General features: G+C 44.8%; 1 protein-coding gene across 3 annotated transcripts in view; it reads right to left on the bottom strand.

Moving 5' to 3' along the window:
* Positions 1-22,687, bottom strand: part of myom2b (myomesin 2b) — a 63,834-nt gene that overhangs the window by 26,306 nt on the left and 14,841 nt on the right. For all 3 annotated transcript variants that reach the window (XM_026320462.1, XM_026320463.1, XM_026320464.1), the window contains 6 exons: positions 13,569-13,657; positions 13,306-13,356; positions 12,496-12,660; positions 12,148-12,309; positions 9,073-9,214; positions 8,529-8,728 (listed from right to left, as the gene is read on the bottom strand). In XM_026320462.1, the coding sequence (XP_026176247.1) occupies positions 8,529-8,728; positions 9,073-9,214; positions 12,148-12,309; positions 12,496-12,660; positions 13,306-13,356; positions 13,569-13,657 (809 nt within the window). The remainder of the gene's footprint in view (positions 1-8,528; positions 8,729-9,072; positions 9,215-12,147; positions 12,310-12,495; positions 12,661-13,305; positions 13,357-13,568; positions 13,658-22,687) is intronic.

Genomic DNA, 22,687 nt, shown 5'->3' with positions numbered 1-22,687 from the left:
CATCATCGAACATAAACCACGTATTGCACAGAGGCCCTTATATGTAGCAGAGTTCAACAACATAATTTTGTCAGGGAAGCAAAATTTTCAGAAAGCTAATCCATTCATCAATCCACCCATCCATTTTCTGCCATTTTATCTGGGGCTGACTTTATCTGGGGCAGAGATTCCCAGACTTCCTTCTCCTTAGACACTTACTCAAGCTCTTCCCCGGGGGAATACTGAGGTGTAGTCCCTCCAGCTAACCTGGATCTTCCCTGGCGCTTCTTCCCAGTGGGGCATACCCAGAACACCTCTCCAGGGAGGCATCCAGGGGGCATCCAGAACAGATGCCCAAGCCACCTCAGCTGGCTCCTCTCGATGTGAAGGAGCAGCGGCTCTTCTCCAAGCTCTTCCCGGGTGACCAAGCTCCTTACCCTATTTCTAACGGAGCACCCAGCCACCCTGCATAGGAAGATCATTTCAGCCACTTAAACCCATGAGCTTGTCTTTTTGGTCAAAACCAAAAGTTTATGACAATAGGTGAGGGTAGGAACATACAGTGGGTACGGAAAGTATTCAGACCCCTTTAAATTTTTCACTCTTTGTCATTGCAGCCATTTGCCAAAATCAAAAAAGTTCATTTTATTTCTCATTAATGTACACTCAGCACCCCATCTTGACAGAAAAAACAGAAATGTAGAAATTTTTGCAAATTTATTAAAAAAGAAAAACTGAAATATCACATGGTCATAAGTATTCAGACCCTTTGCAGTGACACTCATATTTAACTCACATGCTGTCCATTTCTTCAGATCCTCCTTGAGATGGTTCTGCTCCTTCATTGGAGTCCAGCTGTGTTTAATTAAACTGATTGGACTTGATTAGGAAAGGCACACACAGATCCGTCTATATAAGACCTTACAGCTCACAGTGCATGTCAGAGCAAATGAGAATCATGAAGTCGAAGGAATTGCCCAAGGAGCTCAGAGACAGAATTGTGGCAAGGCACAGATCTGGCCAAGGTTACAAAAGAATTTCTGCAGAACTCAAGGTTCCTAAGAGCACAGTGGCCTCCATAATCCTCAAATGGAAAAAGTTTGGGACGACCAGAACTCTTCCTAGACCTGGCTGTCCAGCCAAACTGAGCAATCGTGGGAGAAGAGCCTTGGTGAGAGAGATAAAGAAGAACCCAAAGATCACTGTGACTGAGCTCCAGAGATGCAGTAGGGAGATGGGAGAAAGTTCCACAAAGTCAACTATCACTGCAGCCCTCCACCAGTCGGGGCTTTATGGCAGAGTGGCCCAACGGAAGCCTGTCCTCAGTACAAGACACATGAAAGCCCGCATAGAGTTTGCCAAAAAACACATGAAGGACTCCCAGACTATGAGAAATAAGATTCTCTGGTCTGATGAGACCAAGATTGAACATTTTGGCGTTAATTCTAAGCGATATATGTAGAGAAATTCTGGCACTGCTCATCACCTGCCCAATACAATCCCTACAGTGAAACATGGTGGTGGGAGCATCATGTTGTGGGGGTGTTTTTCAGCTGCAGGGACAGGACGACTGGTTGCAATTGAAGGAAAGATGAATGCGGCCAAGTACAGAGATATTCTGGAAGAAAACCTCTTCCAGAGTGCTCAGGACCTCAGACTGGGCCGAAGGTTCACCTTTCAACAGGATAATGACCCTAAGCACACAGCTAAAATAACAAAGGAGTGGCTTCGGAACAACTCTGTGACCGTTCCTGACTGGCCCAGCCAGAGCCCTGACCTAAACCCAATTGAGCATCTCTGGAGAGACCTGAAAATGGCTGTCCACCAACGTTCACCATCCAACCTGACAGAACTGGAGAGGATCTGCAAGGAAGAATGGCAGAGGATCCCCAAATCCAGGTGTGAAAAACTTGTTGCATCATTCCCAAGAAGACTCATGACTGTACTAGCTCAAAAGAGTGCTTCTACTCAATCCTGAGCACAGGGTCTGAATACTTATGACCATGTGATATTTCAGTTTTTCTTTTTTAATAAATTTGCAAAAATTTCTACATTTCTGTTTTTGTCTGTCAAGATGGGGTGTACATTAATGAGAAATAAAATGAACTTTTTTGATTTTGGCAAATGGCTGCAATGACACAAAGAGTGAAAAATTTAGAGGGGTCTGAATACTTTCCGTACCCACTGTAGATTGACTGGGAAATAAAGAGCTTCGCCTTTTGACTCAGCTCCGTCTTCACCACAACAGACCGGTACATAGGCTCCACCGCACCAATCAGTCTGTCAATCTCCCATTCCTTGTTCCTGTGAACAAGACCCCAAGATACTTAAAATCCTCCACTTGAGGCAGGATCTCTGCTCTGACCCGGAGAGAGCGAAACCACATTTTTCAGGTTGAGACCCATTACCTCGGACTTGGAGGTGCTGATTCTCATCCCAGCCACCTCACACTCAGCTGCAACCCGCCCCAATACACACTGAAGTTCCTGGTTTGATGAAGTCAAAAGGACAACATCATTTGCAAAAAGCAGAGATGGAATCCTGTGGTCCCCGAAGTGGGCTCCCTCTGGGACCTGGCTGCGCCTATAAATTCTAGCCATAAAAATAATGAACAGAGAACGGAACCGGTGACAGCCCCGACATGCACTGGGAACAGGTCTCACTTACGGCTGGCAGTGTGAACCAAGCTCCTGCTCCACCCAGACTAGACAGCCATTAGCAGAGGGCCCCGGACCCCATACTCCCAGAGCACCTCCCTCAGGATGCCACGAGGAACAGGATCGAATGCCTTCTTCAAGTCCACAAAGCACATGTGAACTGCGTGGGAAAACTCAATTGAAGCCTCATGCACCCTGGAGAGGGTGTAGAGCTGGACCAGCATTCCACGACCAGGACAAAAACCGCATTGTTCCTCTTGGATCTGAGGTTCTACTATAGGCCAAATTCTCCTCTCCCGTACCCCTGACATGGTATCCTTAGTTTGGACTCGCAGGCGAGCACCTTGTGGCCGGGTCTCTCCCCATGGCGCCGGTTGGTCAAAGTCCAAAAAGACGATGTGTGGCTGTCCTTCTGTGGACCCACCACCTGCAGGAAGAGCCACAAGAGGCATGGCTTTTTGATGAAAGGCGGGGGGCTCAATGACCCAATCCCTGGCTACTGAAACTGGCTCTAGGGACATGGCATGTCATCTCACTGGGGGGGAAGGAGCCTGAGCGAGAAGGTTGAGCAGTACTGACTAGAGATAGTCGGGCTCACCTCTATACACAGCTTGGGTTCTGGAACCCCACTTCTTGAGAGGGGCTAGATCCTCTTCTACTCTGGAGTTACCAGTGGTGAGAAGTGATGTGGGCTTCATAGACAAATGGGGCAACTTTCTGGGGAAAACCCGGTCTGGTAGCGAGAGATGGCATCCATCCCACTTTGAATGGTGCAGCTCTCATCTCTAGAAATTTGGCCGAGCTTATTAGCCGACCTAAAGCCTGACAATCCAGGGTGGGGACCGGGATGCAGAGACTCAGTCTAAAACGCCTCTCTGCAATTTTCTTAGAGCCGCCTCCCCCCTCAAACCACATAGAGACTGTGTCTGCCCCTCGAACATATAAATCAATTAAATCAGAAGTTAACAGAAGAGGAGTTATTCATAAAGACTTAATAAAAATTAAGACAACTCCTCTTATTGAACAGAAAAACAGAACTGTCAAATGTGGACTATTAAATATTAGGTCCCTTTCTTCTAAATCTCTGTTAGTAAATGATTTGATAACTGATCACCAAATTGACCTACTTTATCTTACTGAAACCTGGTTACAGCAGGATGAATATGTCAGTCTGAATGAATCAACCCCCCTCAGTCATAAAAATTATCATGTTCCTCGAAGCACAGGTCGAGGTGGAGGAGTAGCTGCAATTTTCGACTCAAACTTATTATTAAACTTTCATCCTCAGAACAGTTATAACTCATTTCAGAGCCTCACTCTTAGTCTCTCACATCCAAACTGGAAAACACAAAAACCAGTTCTACTTGTCACTGTGTACCGTCCACCTGTTCCTTACTCAGAGTTTTTAACTGAATTTCCAGACTTCCTGTCTGATTTAGTGCTTAGATCAGATAAAGTTATTATAGTGGGACATTTTAACATTCATGTAGATGTTGAAAATAACAGCCTCAGCATTGCATTTAGTTCTATATTAGATTCAATTGGTTTCATTCAAAATGTTAATAAACCCACCCACTGTTTCAATCACACCCTTGATCTTGTTCTGACTTATGGCATCGAAATTGAACATCTAATAGTTTTCCCCCCAAATCCTGTTTTGTCAGATCATTCTTTAATAACTTTTGAATTTGAAATGATGGATCATGCAGCGTTTGGAAGAAAATTCCACTACAGCAGATGTTTATCCGACAACACTTAATAAATTCAAGAAAATGATTCCATCTTTATTTGCATCTATGCCAAGTATAAACATAGTGGAGGGCAGCTGCCTCAATCCTACTCCCTACCAAATTGATCATGTTGTTGACAGCGCTGTAACCTCACTGCGTGAAACGCTTGATTCTGTAGCCCCTCTGAAAAAGAAGTTAGTGAATCAGAGAAGACTAGCCCCATGGTATAATTTACATGTTCGTACCTTAAAGCAGGCATCACGAAGGCTGGAAAGGAAGTGGCATCCACAAACTTAGAGGAAATTTTTCTAGCCTGGAAAAAATATCTACTAACATATAAAAAAGCTCTCCGTAAAGCCAGAACTGCATACTATTCATCACTAATAGAGGAAAATAAGAACAATCCCAGGTTTCTTTTCAGCACTGTAGCCAGGCTGACAAAAAGTCACAGCTCAGTTGAGCCCAGTGTTCCCTTAGCTCTCAGCAGTGATGAATTTATGAGTTTCTTTACAAATAAAATCACAACTATTACAGATAAAATTCAGCAGATGCTTCCTATACCTGCAATAAATGAATCTTCTGCTACAGTAGCTCTTGAATCATCTGTAGGACCTCAGTTATGCTTAGACTGCTTCTCTCCCATAGATCTCTCTGAATTTACATCAGTAGTTGCTTCATCGAAATCATCAACGTGTCTCTTAGACCCCATCCCGACTAGACTGCTTAAAGGCACCCTGCCATTAATGAACTCATCTTTATTGGACTTGGTAAATTTATCTCTAGTATCAGGCTACGTACCACAGGCCTTTAAGACTGCAGTAATCAAACCTTTACTCAAAAAGCCTAGTCTTGATCCAGGAGTCTTGGCTAATTATAGACCAATATCCAACCTGCCATATATTTCTAAAATCCTAGAAAAAGCTGTTGCTAAGCAGCTATCAGACCACTTACACAGGAATGAACTATTTGAAGATTTTCAATCAGGATTTAGAGCACATCATAGTACAGAAACAGCACTGTTGAAAGTTACCAACGATCTTCTCTTAGCCTCAGATAATGGACTTGTTTCTATACTTGTCCTCCTAGACCTTAGTGCAGCATTCGACACCATTGACCACAACATCTTATTACAGAGACTGGAGCATGTGATTGGTATCAGAGGAACAGCGTTAAAGTGGTTCCAATCCTATTTATCGGACAGATTCCAGTTTGTTCATGTCCATGATGAACATTCCACACGAACAAAAGTTAGTTATGGAGTTCCATGCTAGGACCGATTCTGTTCACCCTGTACATGCTTCCTTTAGGATATGTCATTAGGAAGCACTCTATTAATTACCACTGCTATGCAGATGACACTCAGTTATATCTATCTATTAAACCTGTTAACACAAACCAGTTAACCAGACTTCAAGCCTGTCTAACTGACATAAAGGCCTGGATGACCAGTAACTTTTTACTTACACCCTAACCCCCCCCCCCTCCCATCCCCTCTCTTCTCTCCTCCCACCTCATGTATATTCCACCATTGAATGCTACTAACCTTGTGCTCTCTCTCTCCCCTAGTTTGTGCTCTCTCCCTCTCTCTCTGTACCTTCTGCAGGTGTCCCTGGTCCTGGAGCTGTATATCGCTGATGTGCAGTTACTGGTCCCACCAACCTGCAGTGTCTATCTGCTGTTTATTGTTGCTGTTCTTTTCTCTCTGCTCTATCCACTCACCCCAACCGGTCGAGGCAGATGGCCGCCCAAACTGAGCCCGGTTCTGCTGGAGGTTTTTTCTTCCATTAAAGGGAGTTTTTCCTCTCCACTGTCGCCAAATGCTTGCTCATAAGGGAATTGTTGGGTTTTTAGTTTTAGTTTTTGTAAAGTGCCTTGAGATGATTTGTACTGTGATTTGGCGCTATACTAATAAAATTGAATTGAATTGAAAATTGAAGTGGCAGGCTGGTGTGGGCTTGTTTGTAGATCCCCATCTCAGCCGCCATGTGCTGGAGTTTTCCCAGATGAATGAGAGGGTCCCTTCCCTGTGCATTCAGTTAGAGGATAGGTTGTTTCGGCCTAACGGCTGAGCAGCAGTACAGAGTACCCGGCATTCTTGGAGTCCCTAGGAGGGTTGCTGGAAGGTGCTCCAACTGGGGACGCCATCATTCTGCTTGGGGACTTCAATGCTCCTGTGGGCAACAACAGTAAAACCTGGAGGGCGTGATTGGAAGGAACAGCCTCCCCAATCTGAACCCGAGTGTTGTTCTGTTGTTGGACTTCTGTGCTAGTCACATCTTGTCATTAACAAACACCATGTTCAAGAATAGGGGTGCCCATCAGTGCACATGGCACCAGGTTAATGATCAATTTGGTGGTTATGCCATCTGACCTTCAGCCATATGTCTTGGACAGCTTGATGAAGAAAGGGTCTGAGGTGTCAAATGATCACCACCTGGTGATGAGTTGGATCCACTGGCGGAGGAGGAAGCTGGACAGACCCTGCTAACCTAAATGAACTGTGAGCATCTGTTGGGTTGACCCAAAGGGATCTTCAACCCCCACCATGATGAGAGCTTTGACCAGATCCCGAGGGAGGTTGGGGACATTGAGTCCGAGTGGACTCTAACTATATTGTTGACATGGCAGCTCGGAGCTGTGGTCATAAGGTACCTCTCTGGTACCTGTCGTGGCGGCAACCCCTGAACCCGGTGGTGGAGACCGGAAGTAAGAGATGCCGTCAAGGTGAAGAAGGAGTCCAATTGAGCCTGGCTGGCTTGTGGGACTTCTGAGGCAGCTGAGAGGTACTGGCAGGCCAAACGTGCTGCAGCCCAGGTGGAGGCAAAAACTCTGGTCTGGGAGGAGTTTAGTGAGGCCACAGAGGAGGACTATCGGTCAGCCTCAAGGAAATTTTGGTAAACTGTCTGGTGCCTCAGGACGGGAAAGCAGTGCTCTGCCAACACTGTTTACAGTGGAGGTGGGGAGCTGTTGACCTCTACCTCTACTGAGGGCATTGTCGGTTGGTGGAAGGAATACTTCGAGGATCTCCTCAATCCCACTGAGACACACCCCCCATAGAGGAAGCAGAGGCTAAGGACTCGTCACTGAGGTGGTTCAGAAACTCCTCAGTGGCAAGACATCAGGGGTGGACGAGATCCGCCCTGAGTACCTTAAGTCTCTGGATGTTGTCGGGTTGTCTTGGCTGACACACTTCTGCAACATCGTGTGGTGACTGGGAACAGCACCTCAGGACGGGAAAGCAGTGCGCTGCCAACACTGTTTACAGTGGAGGTGGGGAGCTGTTGACCTCTACCTCTACTGAGGGCATTGTCGGTTGGTGGAAGGAATACTTCGAGGATCTCCTCAATCCCACTGAGACACACCCCCCATAGAGGAAGCAGAGGCTAAGGACTCGTCACTGAGGTGGTTCAGAAACTCCTCGGTGGCAAGGCACCAGGGGTGGACGAGATCCGCCCTGAGTACCTTAAGTCTCTGGATGTTGTCGGGTTGTCTTGGCTGACAGACTTCTGCAACATCGTGTGGTGACTGGGAACAGCACCTCAGGACGGGAAAGCAGTGCTCTGCCAACACTGTTTACAGTGGAGGTGGGGAGCTGTTGACCTCTACCTCTACTGAGGGCATTGTCGGTTGGTGGAAGGAATACTTCGAGGATCTCCTCAATCCCACTGAGACACACCCCCCATAGAGGAAGCAGAGGCTAAGGACTCGTCACTGAGGTGGTTCAGAAACTCCTCGGTGGCAAGGCACCAGGGGTGGACGAGATCCGCCCTGAGTGCCTTAAGTCTCTGGATGTTGTCGGGTTGTCTTGGCTGACAGACTTCTGCAACATCGTGTGGTGACTGGGAACAGCACCTCTGGACTGGCAGACCAGGGTGGTGGTCCAAACACAGGGGGATCACACTCCTAAGTCTATGCCAGGGTAATGCTAATTCTTTTAATAGAAAAAGTGAACTACTGTACCTTAACTTAGAATGTGTAACATGATTACAAAAAAAAAAATCCATTCCAAAATGTTAAGCTTTTCATAATTCAGTCATAGAGTAATGTAGTCTTACAAGCACCAAAATAAATGCACTACAGCAAATTTCATCAGCATGCATTTATCAAGTCTTCAAAACAGTGCAGGGATGAGATCTCTCAATACTAATTGAGTTAAACCCACAATGGAGTCTCTCAAACTCAGTGGGGTCCAGTGCAGCGATGGGATCAGACATGCGGGATGGTTTGCTGATTCCATGGGAGTTGACAGCTCTGACTCTGAAATAGTAGGAGTGTCCTTCAAACAGCCCAGACACTGGATATTTACAGATCTTGATGGGATGGTCATTGCATTGGGTCCAGTTTTCAGTTCCAACCTCACATCTAAAAGAGAAGAGAAGAGAGGCACTCAGGAGGTAAAAAACATATTATATTATATTAACATAATATTAGTGATTTTGAGGTATCATATCACCATGTAAGGACAGGTAATCTAATGTAATGACATTTAACTATTAACATGTATCAATGTTTTTAAGTAGAGAGGGTTTAACTGGTAGAGGAGGCTCTTCCACAAATGATGTACTTATGCTTTTGTTATGATGCAGGGATAGTAAACCCTCCTTCTGTATAGAGAGTCAAGCAAACTCAATGTGATCACTTACAGTAATCTGTTTGTCTTTTCAGTCAGTTTATTTATTTTATGGTGTTTAATCAGCAACTCCTACTTGTCCACGAAGTATCCCAGGATTGGACCTTCTGTAGTTGTATTAGGAGGCTTCCATGACACAATGACATAATCTCTATTGGCATCATGGATCTTGATATCCATAGGAGCACCAGGTGCACCAGGGACTGGTGGAGGACCATCTATATAGGAAGTGACAGGATGACATTATTTTAATAACTTGTGTTAGTAAGTAATTGTTAATAGTTAGTAAGTAATAATCTTTAAAATAAGTACAATTTTACAGAGTCTGTAAAATAAATGCAGGCATTGTATTGACAAGACATTAATTAAAATGAAATAAAAAATGAAGTAAGATGTTATGAGTTGGTGGTGGTGCTGGAGTGAAGAAGGGAAGAAGGAGAGAGAGGTAGGACCCAAATGCAGAACCAAAAAGAACTTTATTCCTCCTGGGATCACCAGGGCAAGGGTAAAAATACAAAAAGCAGAGCCGACTGAAACGGGAAACTGAAAACCACAGAATGAAACGGGAAACTGAGAAAAGCCAAATGGAACAGTAGCACATACATAACCAACAAGCATACAAATAATTGCAATAGGCAATACAAAACATTAGCAAAGGTCCTGAACCGTTTGGAAGGACAGCCCCCGAGGTGAGCGAAGTTCCGGGGTCCTTCGAGAGGACGGCCCCTGAGACGAGCGAAGGTCCAGGGCCGTTCAGGCGGACGACCCTTGAGGAGGCAGAGGTCTGAGGTGAAGGTCCAGCCTGGGACTCTGGCTGGGCAGTGAGGAGGAACACTGAAGAAGGGCTGGCTTTAGACTGAGGCGAAAACTGGCAGGAGGCTCTGGTGAGTGGCCAGCTGAAAGCTCGGGTGAAAGTCCTGCCGGAGACCAAGGTGACGAGCTGGCTGGAAACTGAGGCAAAGGACCAGTCCGAACCTCAGGAGAGAAACCTGCTGAAAACTCAAGCGAAGGGCTGGCAGGAGACTAAGGCGAGGAACTATCCGGAGACTCGGGTGAATGGTTGGCCAGAGACAGAGGCGAAAAGCTGGCTGGAGGCTCAGGTGAGAGGCCAGCTGGAAAATCAGGTGCAAGGCCTGCCAGAGACTGAGGAGAGGAGCTGGCTGGAGACTGAGGCAAGGGACTAGCCCGAGACTCAGGGGAGAGGCCTGCTGGAGACTCAGGTGAAGGGCTGGCTGGAGATGAGAAGAGGACCTCAGTGGGGATGCTATCGTCAGCATGCTGAAGGTCTGGAAGCAGGGGCCTTGGAAACTGGGGCACTGGAGACTCAGGTGAGAGGCCAGTTGGAAAGGCCTGCTGGAATCTCAGGCGAAAGGCTGGCTGGAGACTGGAAGGGGGACCTCAGCGGGGATTCTGTTGTCGGTGCACTGAGGCTCTGGATGCAGGACCGGAGCCTCAGCGGGGACGCTGGCGTCGGCGCACTGAAACTCTGGAAGCAGTACTGGAACCTCAGCAGGGATGCTGATGCCGGCACACTGAGGTTCTGGACTCCTGAGTGGAACCTCAGCGGGGACACTGTCCTCGACACACTGAGGTCTGGAAGGCTGCAGAGGAACCCTAGCGGGGGACGTTGTCATCGGCGCGCTGAGGTTCATGCAACTGAGAGGGTGGAACCTCAGCGGGGACAGCTTCGTCAACACACTGAGGTTCTGGGATCTGCCTCTTCAGACGGCAGAAACTCCATCGTCGTCGAAGCTGCAGGTGAGGAGGTTCTGTCTGCTGCGATGCAGGGTGCTCGGACTGGTGTGGCGCTGGAGGCTCCAGCGGTGAGGAAGGGAGAGAGTGAGAGGGGACCCCGGCTGGGAAATGGAGAGAGTGTGAGGGGGACCCAGGCTGGGGAAGAAGAAAGGACTCAGCCTGAGGGAGGAGAAGGGACAGCTCAGGCTGAGGAGAGAGATGAGGAGACTCAAGCTGAGGGAGAAGAAGAGGCTCGAACGGAGGGAGATGAAGAGGCTCAGATTCAAGGAGATGAAGAGGCTCAGTCCAGCAAAGTGGGGAGATTGGACTGACGCGAGTGATGTCTCTTTGTTCGAAGAAGGAGCGGAATGTGGACGGAGGCGAGTGGCGTTCCGATCCAGAGGAAAGGATCTCTAACTGAGGAGAGTTGCGTCTTGGTCCTGGGAAACTAGGGGAGCCGATGGTGTGAAGAGCTGAGAAGCTGGTGAGGGAAGTTGAAGCGCTGCGAGGCATCTCCACTTGGCTTCGTGGATCGGGAGTTGCCGCTCTCTGCCTTCCTCCAGCAGAGCATGTAGGGAAGAGAAAAGCTCGGACGCCTTCCTCTCACTCTTCTCAGGTATGTCCGGTGGCAGTGCAACAGGCACCACTGCTGTTGGCTACACGCGGTGAGTGCTATAGTGTAGTCCGGGGAGAACCTCAGGCAAAGTTGGAGAGCAGCGACACTCTCCCTTAAATGCCTCTCTGAGAATGCTTCCTCGGCTGGTTCTGCTGGGCCCATCTTAGGCAGAAACATTCTGTTATGAGTTGGTGATGGTGCTGGAGTGAAGGAGGGAAGAAGGAGAGGTAGGACCCAAATGCAGAACCAAAAAGAGCTTTATTCCTCCTGGGATCACCAGGGCAAGGGAAAAAATACAAAAAGCAGAGCCAAATGAAACGGGAAACTGAGAAAAGCCAGATGGAACAGTAGCACATACATAACCAACAAACTGTTATGAGTTCCCTTTTGGGACTTCCTGCCGGGGGACCTTTATACTGAAGGGACTTCCTGTTCTTCCCGCCTAACATACAAATAATTGCAATAGGCAATACAAAACATTAGCAATAAACAATAATGCTTCCGCAAAAACAAAGGGAACAGAGAAGTATTTATAGGGAGAAAACAAAAGGTAATTGATAACAGGTGAAAGCAATTAACTGGGTGTGTGAAGCTGACGGGGACCAATGCAGGGGAAAAAGGAAGTCTTTTCAGTGTAAGGATCCCTGGCAGGAAGTCCCAAAGGGGAACCATGACATAAGATTTGGGTTCCAAATTTAACTATGTGCCCTCTTTAGACTCATGATAGTTTGACATTTTTAGTTTCAAGCGTAATGTTGTATTTAAAATTATCAGGCAGTCCAGTCATCCACCACACCTCACCTGCAACAGAGACAAATGCACTGTGTTGTGCAGTGCCTCCTCTAGTGACCATGCGTAGTGTATAAAGGCCTTCATCATCTTTGTAGAGGTTTGGAAGAGTCAAGGTGGTGAATCCTCTGCCAGTTTCAATCTTCACCCATTTAGAGTCAAACAGATGTGTTTCTAGGATTAAAGCAAGATCCTGAATTCAATATCACTGCATAAATCTTTTAATCCTATTGCTATAGCAATATAATTTTAGAAATTATACATGCAGTTTGACTGCATATAACCATTGTTTATAAAAGATTAACTTAATATTGTGTGTGCTCATATATATGTTCATAAAATGCTACTTAAAACAGTTACCATCTCTATACCACTGTGCCTCAGGCTGTAGGTTGGCGAGGTTGGGATTCACAGCCATGGTTGCAGACAGAGTGGCAGAGTCTCCCTCAGTGGCAAACACAGGCCCAAACTGCTCCAGAAAAGTAATGTGAATTTTAGTGTAGTGGACCTGGGGGAGCATGACCTCTGAGAGACAGGGGGAAGGAAAAAACAGAATAGGAATGAGATGGGATCTTCAGTGGTGACAACTTGCTCATTCACTTTAAAAAGAGACATATTTTATACCCTAGTGGTGGTTACTTTATAGTCTAGTGGCGGTAGAAAGTTTTCAACATATTCAGAAAGTGCTGGATGAAGCTTTGTAGCCTGCCCAGCCAGACCCACTCCTTTCTAACCGAAAGAATGTGGGTCTGTAACCTCTACCTTAGGGAGTGTTTTCCTTTGGCTTCAAATGAGCCAGGCCAATCACAGCCATTTATCTGCAATGGGCTTTATGCGTTACTTTTTTTGTAATATTTCTCAATGCCAGTCCCAAGTCCACAAATCTTTCTACAGCTGGCTTTTGCTGTTTAGTCCGTTCAAAAATGTGCAGAGAAATGGTGATAACACCATGTATTAGGTAGGTAGTCATTCACCAACATGAATGACTAACTACCCACCTACTCTACTACATGGTCTCACTGTCCCTTTGCTCGCATCATATCGTTCTTTCTCTTGGTTTATTCTGCGTCCATTGAAATTCAATCTCAACTGAAAAGATTCCAGACTAATTCTTTGTATAGAATAGGAAAAAATAGTCTGGTTGGCCAGGGTAGAAATTTTGATACTTACCTGTAAAAGGAAACCAAGCATATGGACAGAACTCATCCTCCTGCCTGAACCCTGCATGATTAAAAACAAACATACTGATAGTTGAACATTATTAGCAGTAACTAATTGATAAAACTGGTAAGCAATCAGGCAGATGATAACCAGTGGCCATCAAAGATGTAATGTGTCCATATAATAACTACATGTTTAGCAAAGTAATTTGCCTGGATGATAAAAATCACACTACAACATCAGAAACAGGGTAATCACATAGGAGGACTTACTCTTGACAATAACGGCTGCCTGGCTAGAGGCTTGTCCATGGATGTTACTAGCCACTGCAGTATACTGGGCTGTGTCATTGGTGGAGCATCTATAAAAACAATGTCAATATACGTATCTATTAGTATATTCATAGACGCTTACTGTATCTTGATCAAAATTTTGGAAATTCCTACATATATCCATTCATTGAATGTCAATGAGGATCTGCTCTAATAGGATAACTTGCAAGGCACTGAAGTAATGCCAGTGTGGATTTACTTTTACATGGTGTATTAAACCAGTGTACCAGATTTAGTTTCTCACATGAATGCGTTATGTTGCCGGGAATAATCAGCAGGTGGGAGAGGGGCAGAGCAGAGATTAAGCACAGCCCCATATACACTAACAGCACAGAAGAACCTAAAACCTGGCTGGTTTAAGGTATCTGGGGAAGGTTTTGACACACAGCTGATAATTCTAATATGTCCAGTTTGATCATACTTGGCATATTTTAGCTAGATTGATGAATGCTTGTACAAGACATACTGTGTTTCCTGGAGACAGGAAAGTGGGCAGTTTATTCAGTTTTCTATATTTCTCTATATATCCACTGTTTTAGCAGGTTTTCTTTGCTGTTTAACATTGTTGATAGTAAGTTGAAGAAAGCTTCAGTCATCTTCTCCTTTTCAGTATTACATATGTAGCAAAACCATTTCCAATGCCCACCATTATCACCCTTTTATCACAGTTAACATTTAAGTGGGTTGCTGATTTTTTTGTTTTTTGCCTGATATGTTCTGTGATTTTCTTTAACTGGGTGATTGCATTTGATGCCAGGGTTAATTCTAGGATCAGACTTTTAAGTGTGCTCAGCCCCTAAGCAGAATGTGACATTTGACATATTGTTGCTGTTTCATCTCCACTTAAAATAAAATAACAAAGGACATCAGTTAGCTCATTACCTGGCAAGTGAGTAGCTAAGTAAGCTAATGTTAATAATAATGACCAGTTCAGCCCAGTGTTCACAGTCAGAACAGTCAGCAACTATATTTACTAATGTTAAAATTTAAATGTGGCCTACTCTCCAATGAAATCCTCCACTGCCTACTTCTTCTTCTATGTTGCCTTTATGCGCATGGCTGAATACAAAAACACTGGGCTGCTGCGGATGCACCTGCTTTTTATAGGGCATGCTTGATATGACATACTTGACATGATTGTGTTAAAATGGCAAAAAATTGGCTGGAATCAGTTGTTGACCTCTAATCATAGTAGTGTGAGTTATGAAATTCCTCCCTTAGCGCTCAGCAGTGAGGAACTGTTTCCGGGTAAGTGAATCACTTCCTATTGCAAGCGTGTTGTGCTGTGTGTGTGGTGTATAGTTCGTCTACAGATTAGCAACAGACTACCTATAGTCTAACATTCCTAAAAACCTAACTAAACTTTCTAAACAATTCATTAACCGCTACATTCTGTCACTAGTCAAGTACCTTTGTATTTTGACTGGTATTTATTGCTATTCCCAGACTTACCTTTCGTTAGCCTACCAGTTAGCTTAGCTAGCTAGTAACATGGCTTCTCCCTCTCTCTCTTTCCTGCTCGGTGTGCCACATGTTTAGTTATTCCTCTGCCTCCTTTGTGCAGGGTTCTGCTAGATTTGGAGGCGAGGATCACCGTTTTGGAAGTGCGGCTCCACACCTTTGAACAAAAGCCAGCTAGCTTAGCCCCATTAGCAGGTGTGGAAGCCACCGAGCTCAGGCTCAGGGTCTGTTAGCGGTCCAAGGGCAGCTCCGGAGCAGCCCGGAGAATTAGCCTGGGTGACGGTCCAACGGAAACTTACTCCTAAGCAGAAGCCCACGGCTCATCACCTGCCTGTTCACGTTTCTAATAGATTTTCCCCACTCAGCGACACACCTGCTGAGAAACTGACTCTGATAATTGGCGATTCCATAGTCCGAAACGTGAAGCTAGAGACACCAGCAACCATACTCAAATGTATTCCTGGGGCCAGAGCGGGCGACATTGAGTGAAATTTGAAGCTGCTGGCTAAGGCTAATCATAAATATGGAAAATTTGTTATTCACGTCGGCAGCAATAACACCCAATTATGCCAATTGGAGGTAAATATGGAAAATTTGTTATTCACGTCAGTAGCAATGACACCCGATTACGCCAATTGGACGTAAATATGGAAAATTTGTTATTCATGTCGGCAGCAATGACACCCAATTACGCCAATCGGAGGTCACTAAAATTAATGTTGAGTCGGTGTGTAACTTTGCCAAATTAATGTCAGACTCCGTAGTTTTCTCTGGACCCCTCCACAATCTGACCAGCGATGACATGTTTAGCCGCATGTCGTCGTTCCATCGCTGGCTGTCTAAGGTGGTGGCCAGCAAACGATGTGGGCTTCATAGACAATTGGGCCACTTTCTGGGGAAAACCCGGTCTGATAGCGAGAGACGGCATCCATCCCACTTTGAATGGTGCGGCTCTCATCTCTAGAAATCTGGCCAAGTTTATTAGCCCACCTAAAGCCTGACAATCCAGAGTGGGGACCGGGATGCAGAGACTCAGTCTAAAATGCCTCTCTGCAGTTTCCTTAGAGCCGTCGCACCCCTCAAACCGCATAGAGATTGTGTCTGCCCCTCGAACATATAAATAAATAAATCTGATGTTAACAGTAGAAGAGTTAGTCATAAAAACCTAGTAAAAATTAAGACCACTCCTCTTATTGAACAGAAAAACAGAACAGTCAGATGTGGATTATTAAATATCAGGTCTCTTTTGTCTAAATCTCTGTTAGTAAATGATTTGATAACTGATCACCAAATTGACTCTCTCTGTCTTACTGAAACCTGGCTACAGCAAGATGAATATGTCAGTCTGAATAAATCAACCCCCCTCAGTCATAAAAATTGTCATGTTCCTCGAAGCACAGGCCAAGGTGGAGGAGTAACTGCAATCTTCCACTCAAACTTATTATTAAGTTTGAGTTTGAGTTTATTATTCATCCTCAGAACAATTATAACTCATTTGAGAGCCTCACTCTGAGCCTCTCACATCCAAACTGGAAAACACAAAAACCAGTTCTACCATTCTTCCATTGTGTACCGTCCACCAGCTGCCTCAATCCCACTCCCTACCAAATTGATCATATTGTTGACAGTGCTGTAGCCTCACTGCGTGAAACGCTTGATACTGTGGCCCCTCTGAAAAAGAAGTTAGTGAATCAGAGAAGACTAGCCCCATGGTATAATTTACATATTCGTACCTTAAAGCAGGCATCACGAAGGCTGGAAAGGAAGTGGCGTTCCACAAACTTAGAGGAAATTTTTCTAGCCTAGAAAAACAGTCTACTAACATATAAAAAAGCTCTCCGTAAAGCCAGAACTGCATCCTATTCATCACTAATAGAGGAAAATAAGAACAATCCCAGGTTTCTTTTCAGCACTGTAGCCAGGCTGACAAAAAGTCACAGCTCTGTTGAGCCCAGTGTTCCCTTAGCTCTCAGCAGTGATGACTCTGAGTTTCTTTACAAATAAAATCACAACTATTAGAGATAAAATTCAGCAGATGCTTCCTGTACCCACCATAAATGAATCTTCTACTACAGTAGCTCTTGAATCATCTGTAAGACCTCAGTTATGTTTAGATTGCTTCTCTCACATACATCTCTCTGAATTTACATCAGTAGTTGCTTCATCTGAATCAACATGTCTATTAGACTCCATCCCGACTAGACTGCTTAAAGGCACCCTGCCATTAATTAACTCATCTTTATTAGACTTGGTAAATTTATCTCTGGTATCAGGCTACGTACCACAGGCCTTTAACCCTCTGGGGTCTGAGGGGGTTTTGGGGGCCTGGACAAATTTTGACATGTCCTGACATTTGTGCTTTTTTCAGTGTCTTTTAAACATATTAATGTCTAAAGTCTGATAACACTGTAATCAGCACAAAATTGGCTACAATAATATGTGAGCAGCAAGTTTATACATGATTGTGTTTTTGAGAAAAAAAGTGTTTATGCATGGTTAGTGAAAAACTACAATTTTTTACTCACTGAAATAAGACCATAAAACACAAACAGAACATTGGTTCACAAGACTTTGGAGACCAGCATGTTGTAGGCTAAAGTGTTTACTTCAGAGTGCTGTGAATGTCATCTTGTTCACACATTCACAGTAAACAATACACTGATTTAAATTTTCTAAGACACTTTTTGTCCAGAAAGGCCATATGCAAGAGGGTGTGTCTGAGGATGAATAGTCATGTGGTTTACCTGAGAACACAAAAGACGCACTGAACGACCAGACAAAGAAGCGCATAATGAGCCTTTCAGGCAATGTAGATGGGACGGATTAGTGCAGCACAATACAAAACAATGAGGAGCCATATGATCCTCATTTGAGTTAAAATCAGTGTTTTTACTCTGAGGTCAAGCTAAACTGTTTGTCTCTGTGTGGAATACAAGAAGCGCTTCTTCACGTCCGTGACGCGCCATCATCCAAACGCGCCGAAAAAGTGAGTAAATTCTATGATGAAGTTTGACGTTTTATGTCATTTCTCGGGGGTGTGCACATATTTATTTGATTCACCTGAGATTATTTACATGTGAACAATGGACAGTGTACAAGGCGGGACCACATTACCTGTAATGAGGTGGGACAGGAAAAAACGGACTTCTCCTTACGTTCATACGGATTAAATAAAAAGTGATGATTTGTTTTCGACTTGAATTGTTTCACTTAAAAGAAAACATTTCAAGCTTTCTAGCCATATAATGCTATTTTTTTATGAGCCAAATATTCGCTGAGATTCTGGTTGTTTTATTTTCGCGTCTGTGAAGAGAAATGGCAGAGACAGAAAAGGCAGAGAGCGCACCCTGTCGGCTTTCTTTATTTAAAAAAAGCACAACGTTTTGTTTTTATTATGATGGTATACAACTAAAAGTAGACCCTTTACAGATTTGAATGATATATTTCTTTTATCTGTACGATCAGAATTGACGGAGTAATTTAAGTTTGTTTCGGCCTTATCAGGAAAAGATGCGTCAAAACGCGCCGGCGCGTGCGTCGATCCCAGAGGGTTAAGACTGCAGTAATTAAACCCACAAGGCTCTGTGCTAACACCGATTCTGTTCACCCTGTACATGCGTCCGTTAGGCTATGTCATTAGGAAGCACTCTATTAATTACCACTGCTATGCAGATGACACTCAGTTGTATCTATCTATTAAACCTGTTAACACAAACCAGTTAACCAGACTTCAAGCCTGTCTAATGTGAGAATGCAGCAACTACCTGAGAAAAGGGTTTCATAGAACATAGGATTTAAGGCATAAAGTTGTATAGGTCCTGCTAGTATGAATTAAGTGTGGTATGTAGAGACAACAGCCGCGCCCTGTAACCTCCTCTTTGTGTAAGACACTGTGACCCCCAGATATAGGGTGCGCCTGCAGCATAGCTGTTGCTAAGGGAATTGGGCAGTTTTACCTTATAAGGAAGTGACCTTAACCAGTGCGGGAATGGAGAGGTCAACCAGGGAGTGGCTCTTGTCTGTGAAAACCACTGTTTTTCCTGTTTTATGTGGATCTCATTAGGCACAGGCTGAGGAACAGACTCATGGTAGAGTGCTGATCTCCAGAGATATCTCTGTTTATAATAAAACCGGTTAATTTAGTCTCTGATTCAGCTCGTCCTTTCTCAATTAAGGAACTCGGGTCGGATTCAACAATTTTGGGGGCTTCGTCTGGGGATTTAAGCCAATTTGGACAAAAACGGGGGACCAGATACATTGATCAACCAGGGCGTTGGCCACACAACCAGTAGGTAAGCAGAAACCATTTTAATAAAATTCTGCATATTGGGAATGACTAAATTACTGCCCTGGACTGGTTAAATGTACCTGTCTCAGCACAATTGCCTGAATCAGAGATAAAAGAGGCTAAAACAGACTTTAAGTCTTGGACTGCGGTATATAAATTAAGCACTGTAAGGGTAAATATAAGGAACTGTCCTAGGTGTTAGCAAACCCCACCGATCTCCGACAGGAGACGGAGCCAGGGTGGCAGCTGGGTTCACAGTCCCAGGGAATTTAGGACCCCCGAAAAGAGTGAAAGGAACCGTAGAGTGTAAAACAGAGACCAGGTAGAGGTCACTGGTGAATATAGGATATCAGCATATAGGATATCAGCATATCCTACAGTAATAACAGAAACTAGAGTAAACTAATATCTGCCTATTATAGCATATTCAATTCAATTCAATTCAATTCAATTTTATTTGTATAGCGCCAAATCACAATACAAATCATCTCAAGGCACTTTACAAAAACTAAAACTAAAAACCCAACAATTCCCTTATGAGCAAGCACTTGGCGACAGTGGAGAGGAAAAAACTCCCTTTAACGGAAGAAAAAAACCTCCAGCAGAACCGGGCTCAGTTTGGGCGGCCATCTGCCTCGACCGGTTGGGGTGAGTGGATAGAGCAGAGAGAAAAGAACAGCAACAATAAACAACAAATAGACACTGCAAGTTGGTGGGGCCAGTAACTGTACATCAGCGATAAACAGCTCCAGGACCAGGGACACCTGCAGAAGGTACAGAGAGAGAGAGAGAGAGAGGGAGGGAGAGAGCACAAACTAGGGGGGGGGGGGGGGGAGCTCAGTGCACCGATGGTCCTCGGGCAGTCTAGGCCTATAGCAGCATAACTAACTAAGGGATGGTTCAGGGTTGCCTGAAGCCAGCCCTAACTATATGCTTTGTCAAAGAGGAAGGTTTTAAGTCTAGCCTTAAAAGTACAGAGAGTGTCTGCCTCCTGAACCCAGGCTGAGAGCTGGTTCCACAGGAGAGGAGCTTGATAGCTAAAGGCTCTGCCTCCCATTCTGCTTTTGAGAACTCTGGGAACCACAAGTAGGCCTGCACTCTGAGAGCGAAGTGGTCTATTGGGATAATATGGTACTATGAGGTCTTTAAGGTATGAAGGAGCTTGATTATGAAGGGGTTTGTATGTGAGAAGAAGGATTTTAAATTCTATTCTATATTTTACAGGGAGCCAATGAAGAGAAGCCAATATAGGAGAAATATGATCTCTCTTGCTAGTTCCTGTCAGGACTCTGGCTGCGGCATTCTGGATTAATTGGAGGCTTTTTATTAAGATATTAGGACATCCAGATAGTAATGAGTTACAGTAATCTAGCCTTGAGGAAACAAACGCATGGACTAGTTTTTCTGCATCATTTTGAGACAGGATGTTCCTAATTTTGGAAATGTTGCGCAGGTGAAAGAATGCAGTTCTAGAAATTTGTTTTATGTGTGAGTTAAAGGACATGTCCTGGTCAAAAATAACTCCAAGGTTTTTTACAGTAGTGCTGGAGGCCATATTCTGAGGGATAGTATTTTAATATACTTTGGTTATAGAACAAAGTGGTAAACTTAATTATAAATGATAACTAGGTCCCTATGGGAATAATATGTGATAAGGTCGGGGTGGAATAAATTTAATTACAGGTTATTATTGATAATTGGTATATGGTCAATATGGCCATCTGGTGGCAGAGTACACACCACTTACACAGACAGAAGGACAAAGCCAAGTTGGAGGAGGTAGAAAACAAGGTAAGGCCATCCTCATTTAGTTCACCGCCCTACATGTGTCCTTCCCCATCGGCACCCCTACCAGGTATCTATCCCACCCTGGTCATAGAACAGGGACAGCTGCATGTGTCCTCTAGGCCTGGGCAGAAGTCGACAGGCCATGCGTGACAACCCTGACTTGCAGGGAGCGGACTCTGTGGTATGGGAGAGACATCTGGTGCATCACCTCATCCGCGCTCAAGAACAACACCAAAGGGAACATGATCAGACCAAAGACCTGCAAATGCATCGGCGACCCGATGTTACTACTGCGAAGAGACAGGACATTGGGTCAAGAACTGCCCTCATATCAAAGCCATGGAGCGAGGGAGGGGATATCAGGGCGGCTTCCCAAGCTCCGGCCGAGGCCGAGGTGGGCCTTTATTAAAATAGAAAAACTGAAATATCACATGGTCATAAGTATTCAGACCCTTTGCAGTGACACTCATATTTAACTCACATGCTGTCCATTTCTTCTGATCCTCCTTGAGATGGTTCTGCTCCTTCATTGGAGTCCAGCTGTGTTTAATTAAACTGATTGGACTTGATTAGGAAAGGCACACACCTGTCTATATAAGACCTTACAGCTCACAGTGCATGTCAGAGCAAATGAGAATCATGAGGTTGAAGGAACTGCCCAAGGAGCTCAGAGACAGAAGGCACAGATCTGGCCAAGGTTACAGAAAACCAGGCACTGCTCGTCACCTGCCCAATACAATCCCTACAGTGAAACATGGTGGTGGGAGCATCATGTTGTGGGGGTGTTTTTCAGCTGCAGGGACAGGACGACTGGTTGCAATTGAAGGAAAGATGAATGCGGCCAAGTACAGAGATATCCTGGAAGAAAACCTCTTCCAGAGTGCTCAGGACCTCAGACTGGGCCGAAGGTTCACCTTTCAACAGGACAATGACTAAGCACACAGCTAAAATAACAAAGGAGAGGCTTCGGAACAACTCTGTGACCGTTCTTGACTGGCCCAGCCAGAACCCTGACCTAAACCCAATTGAGCATCTCTGGAGAGACCTGAAAATGGCTGTCCACCAACGTTCACCATCCAACCTGACAGAACTGGAGAGGATCTGCAAGGAAGAATGGCAGAGGATCCCCAAATCCAGGTGTGAAAAACTTGATGCATCATTCCCAAGAAGACTCATGGCTGTACTAGCTCAAAGGGGTGCTTGTACTCAATACTGAGCACAGGGTCTGAATACTTATGACCATGTGATATTTCAGTTTTTCTTTTTTAATAAATTTGCAAAAATTTCTACATTTCTGTTTTTTTCTGTCAAGATGGGGTGCTGAGTGTACATTAATGAGAAATAAAATGAACTTTTTTGATTTTGGCAAATGGCTGCAATGACACAAAGAGTGAAAAATTTAAAGGGGTCTGAATACTTTCCGTACCCACTGTACCTGCCATTTCTAGTCGACACAGGGGCCACATGTTCCACCCTCAATAATATGGCCAACTCCACCTTGTCGACTCGTCACACTACAGTC

This window comes from Mastacembelus armatus, chromosome 3, assembly GCF_900324485.2.
Source record: "Mastacembelus armatus chromosome 3, fMasArm1.2, whole genome shotgun sequence".
NCBI lineage: Eukaryota > Metazoa > Chordata > Actinopteri > Synbranchiformes > Mastacembelidae > Mastacembelus > Mastacembelus armatus.
This window is presented reverse-complemented; position numbering and strand designations above follow the sequence as displayed.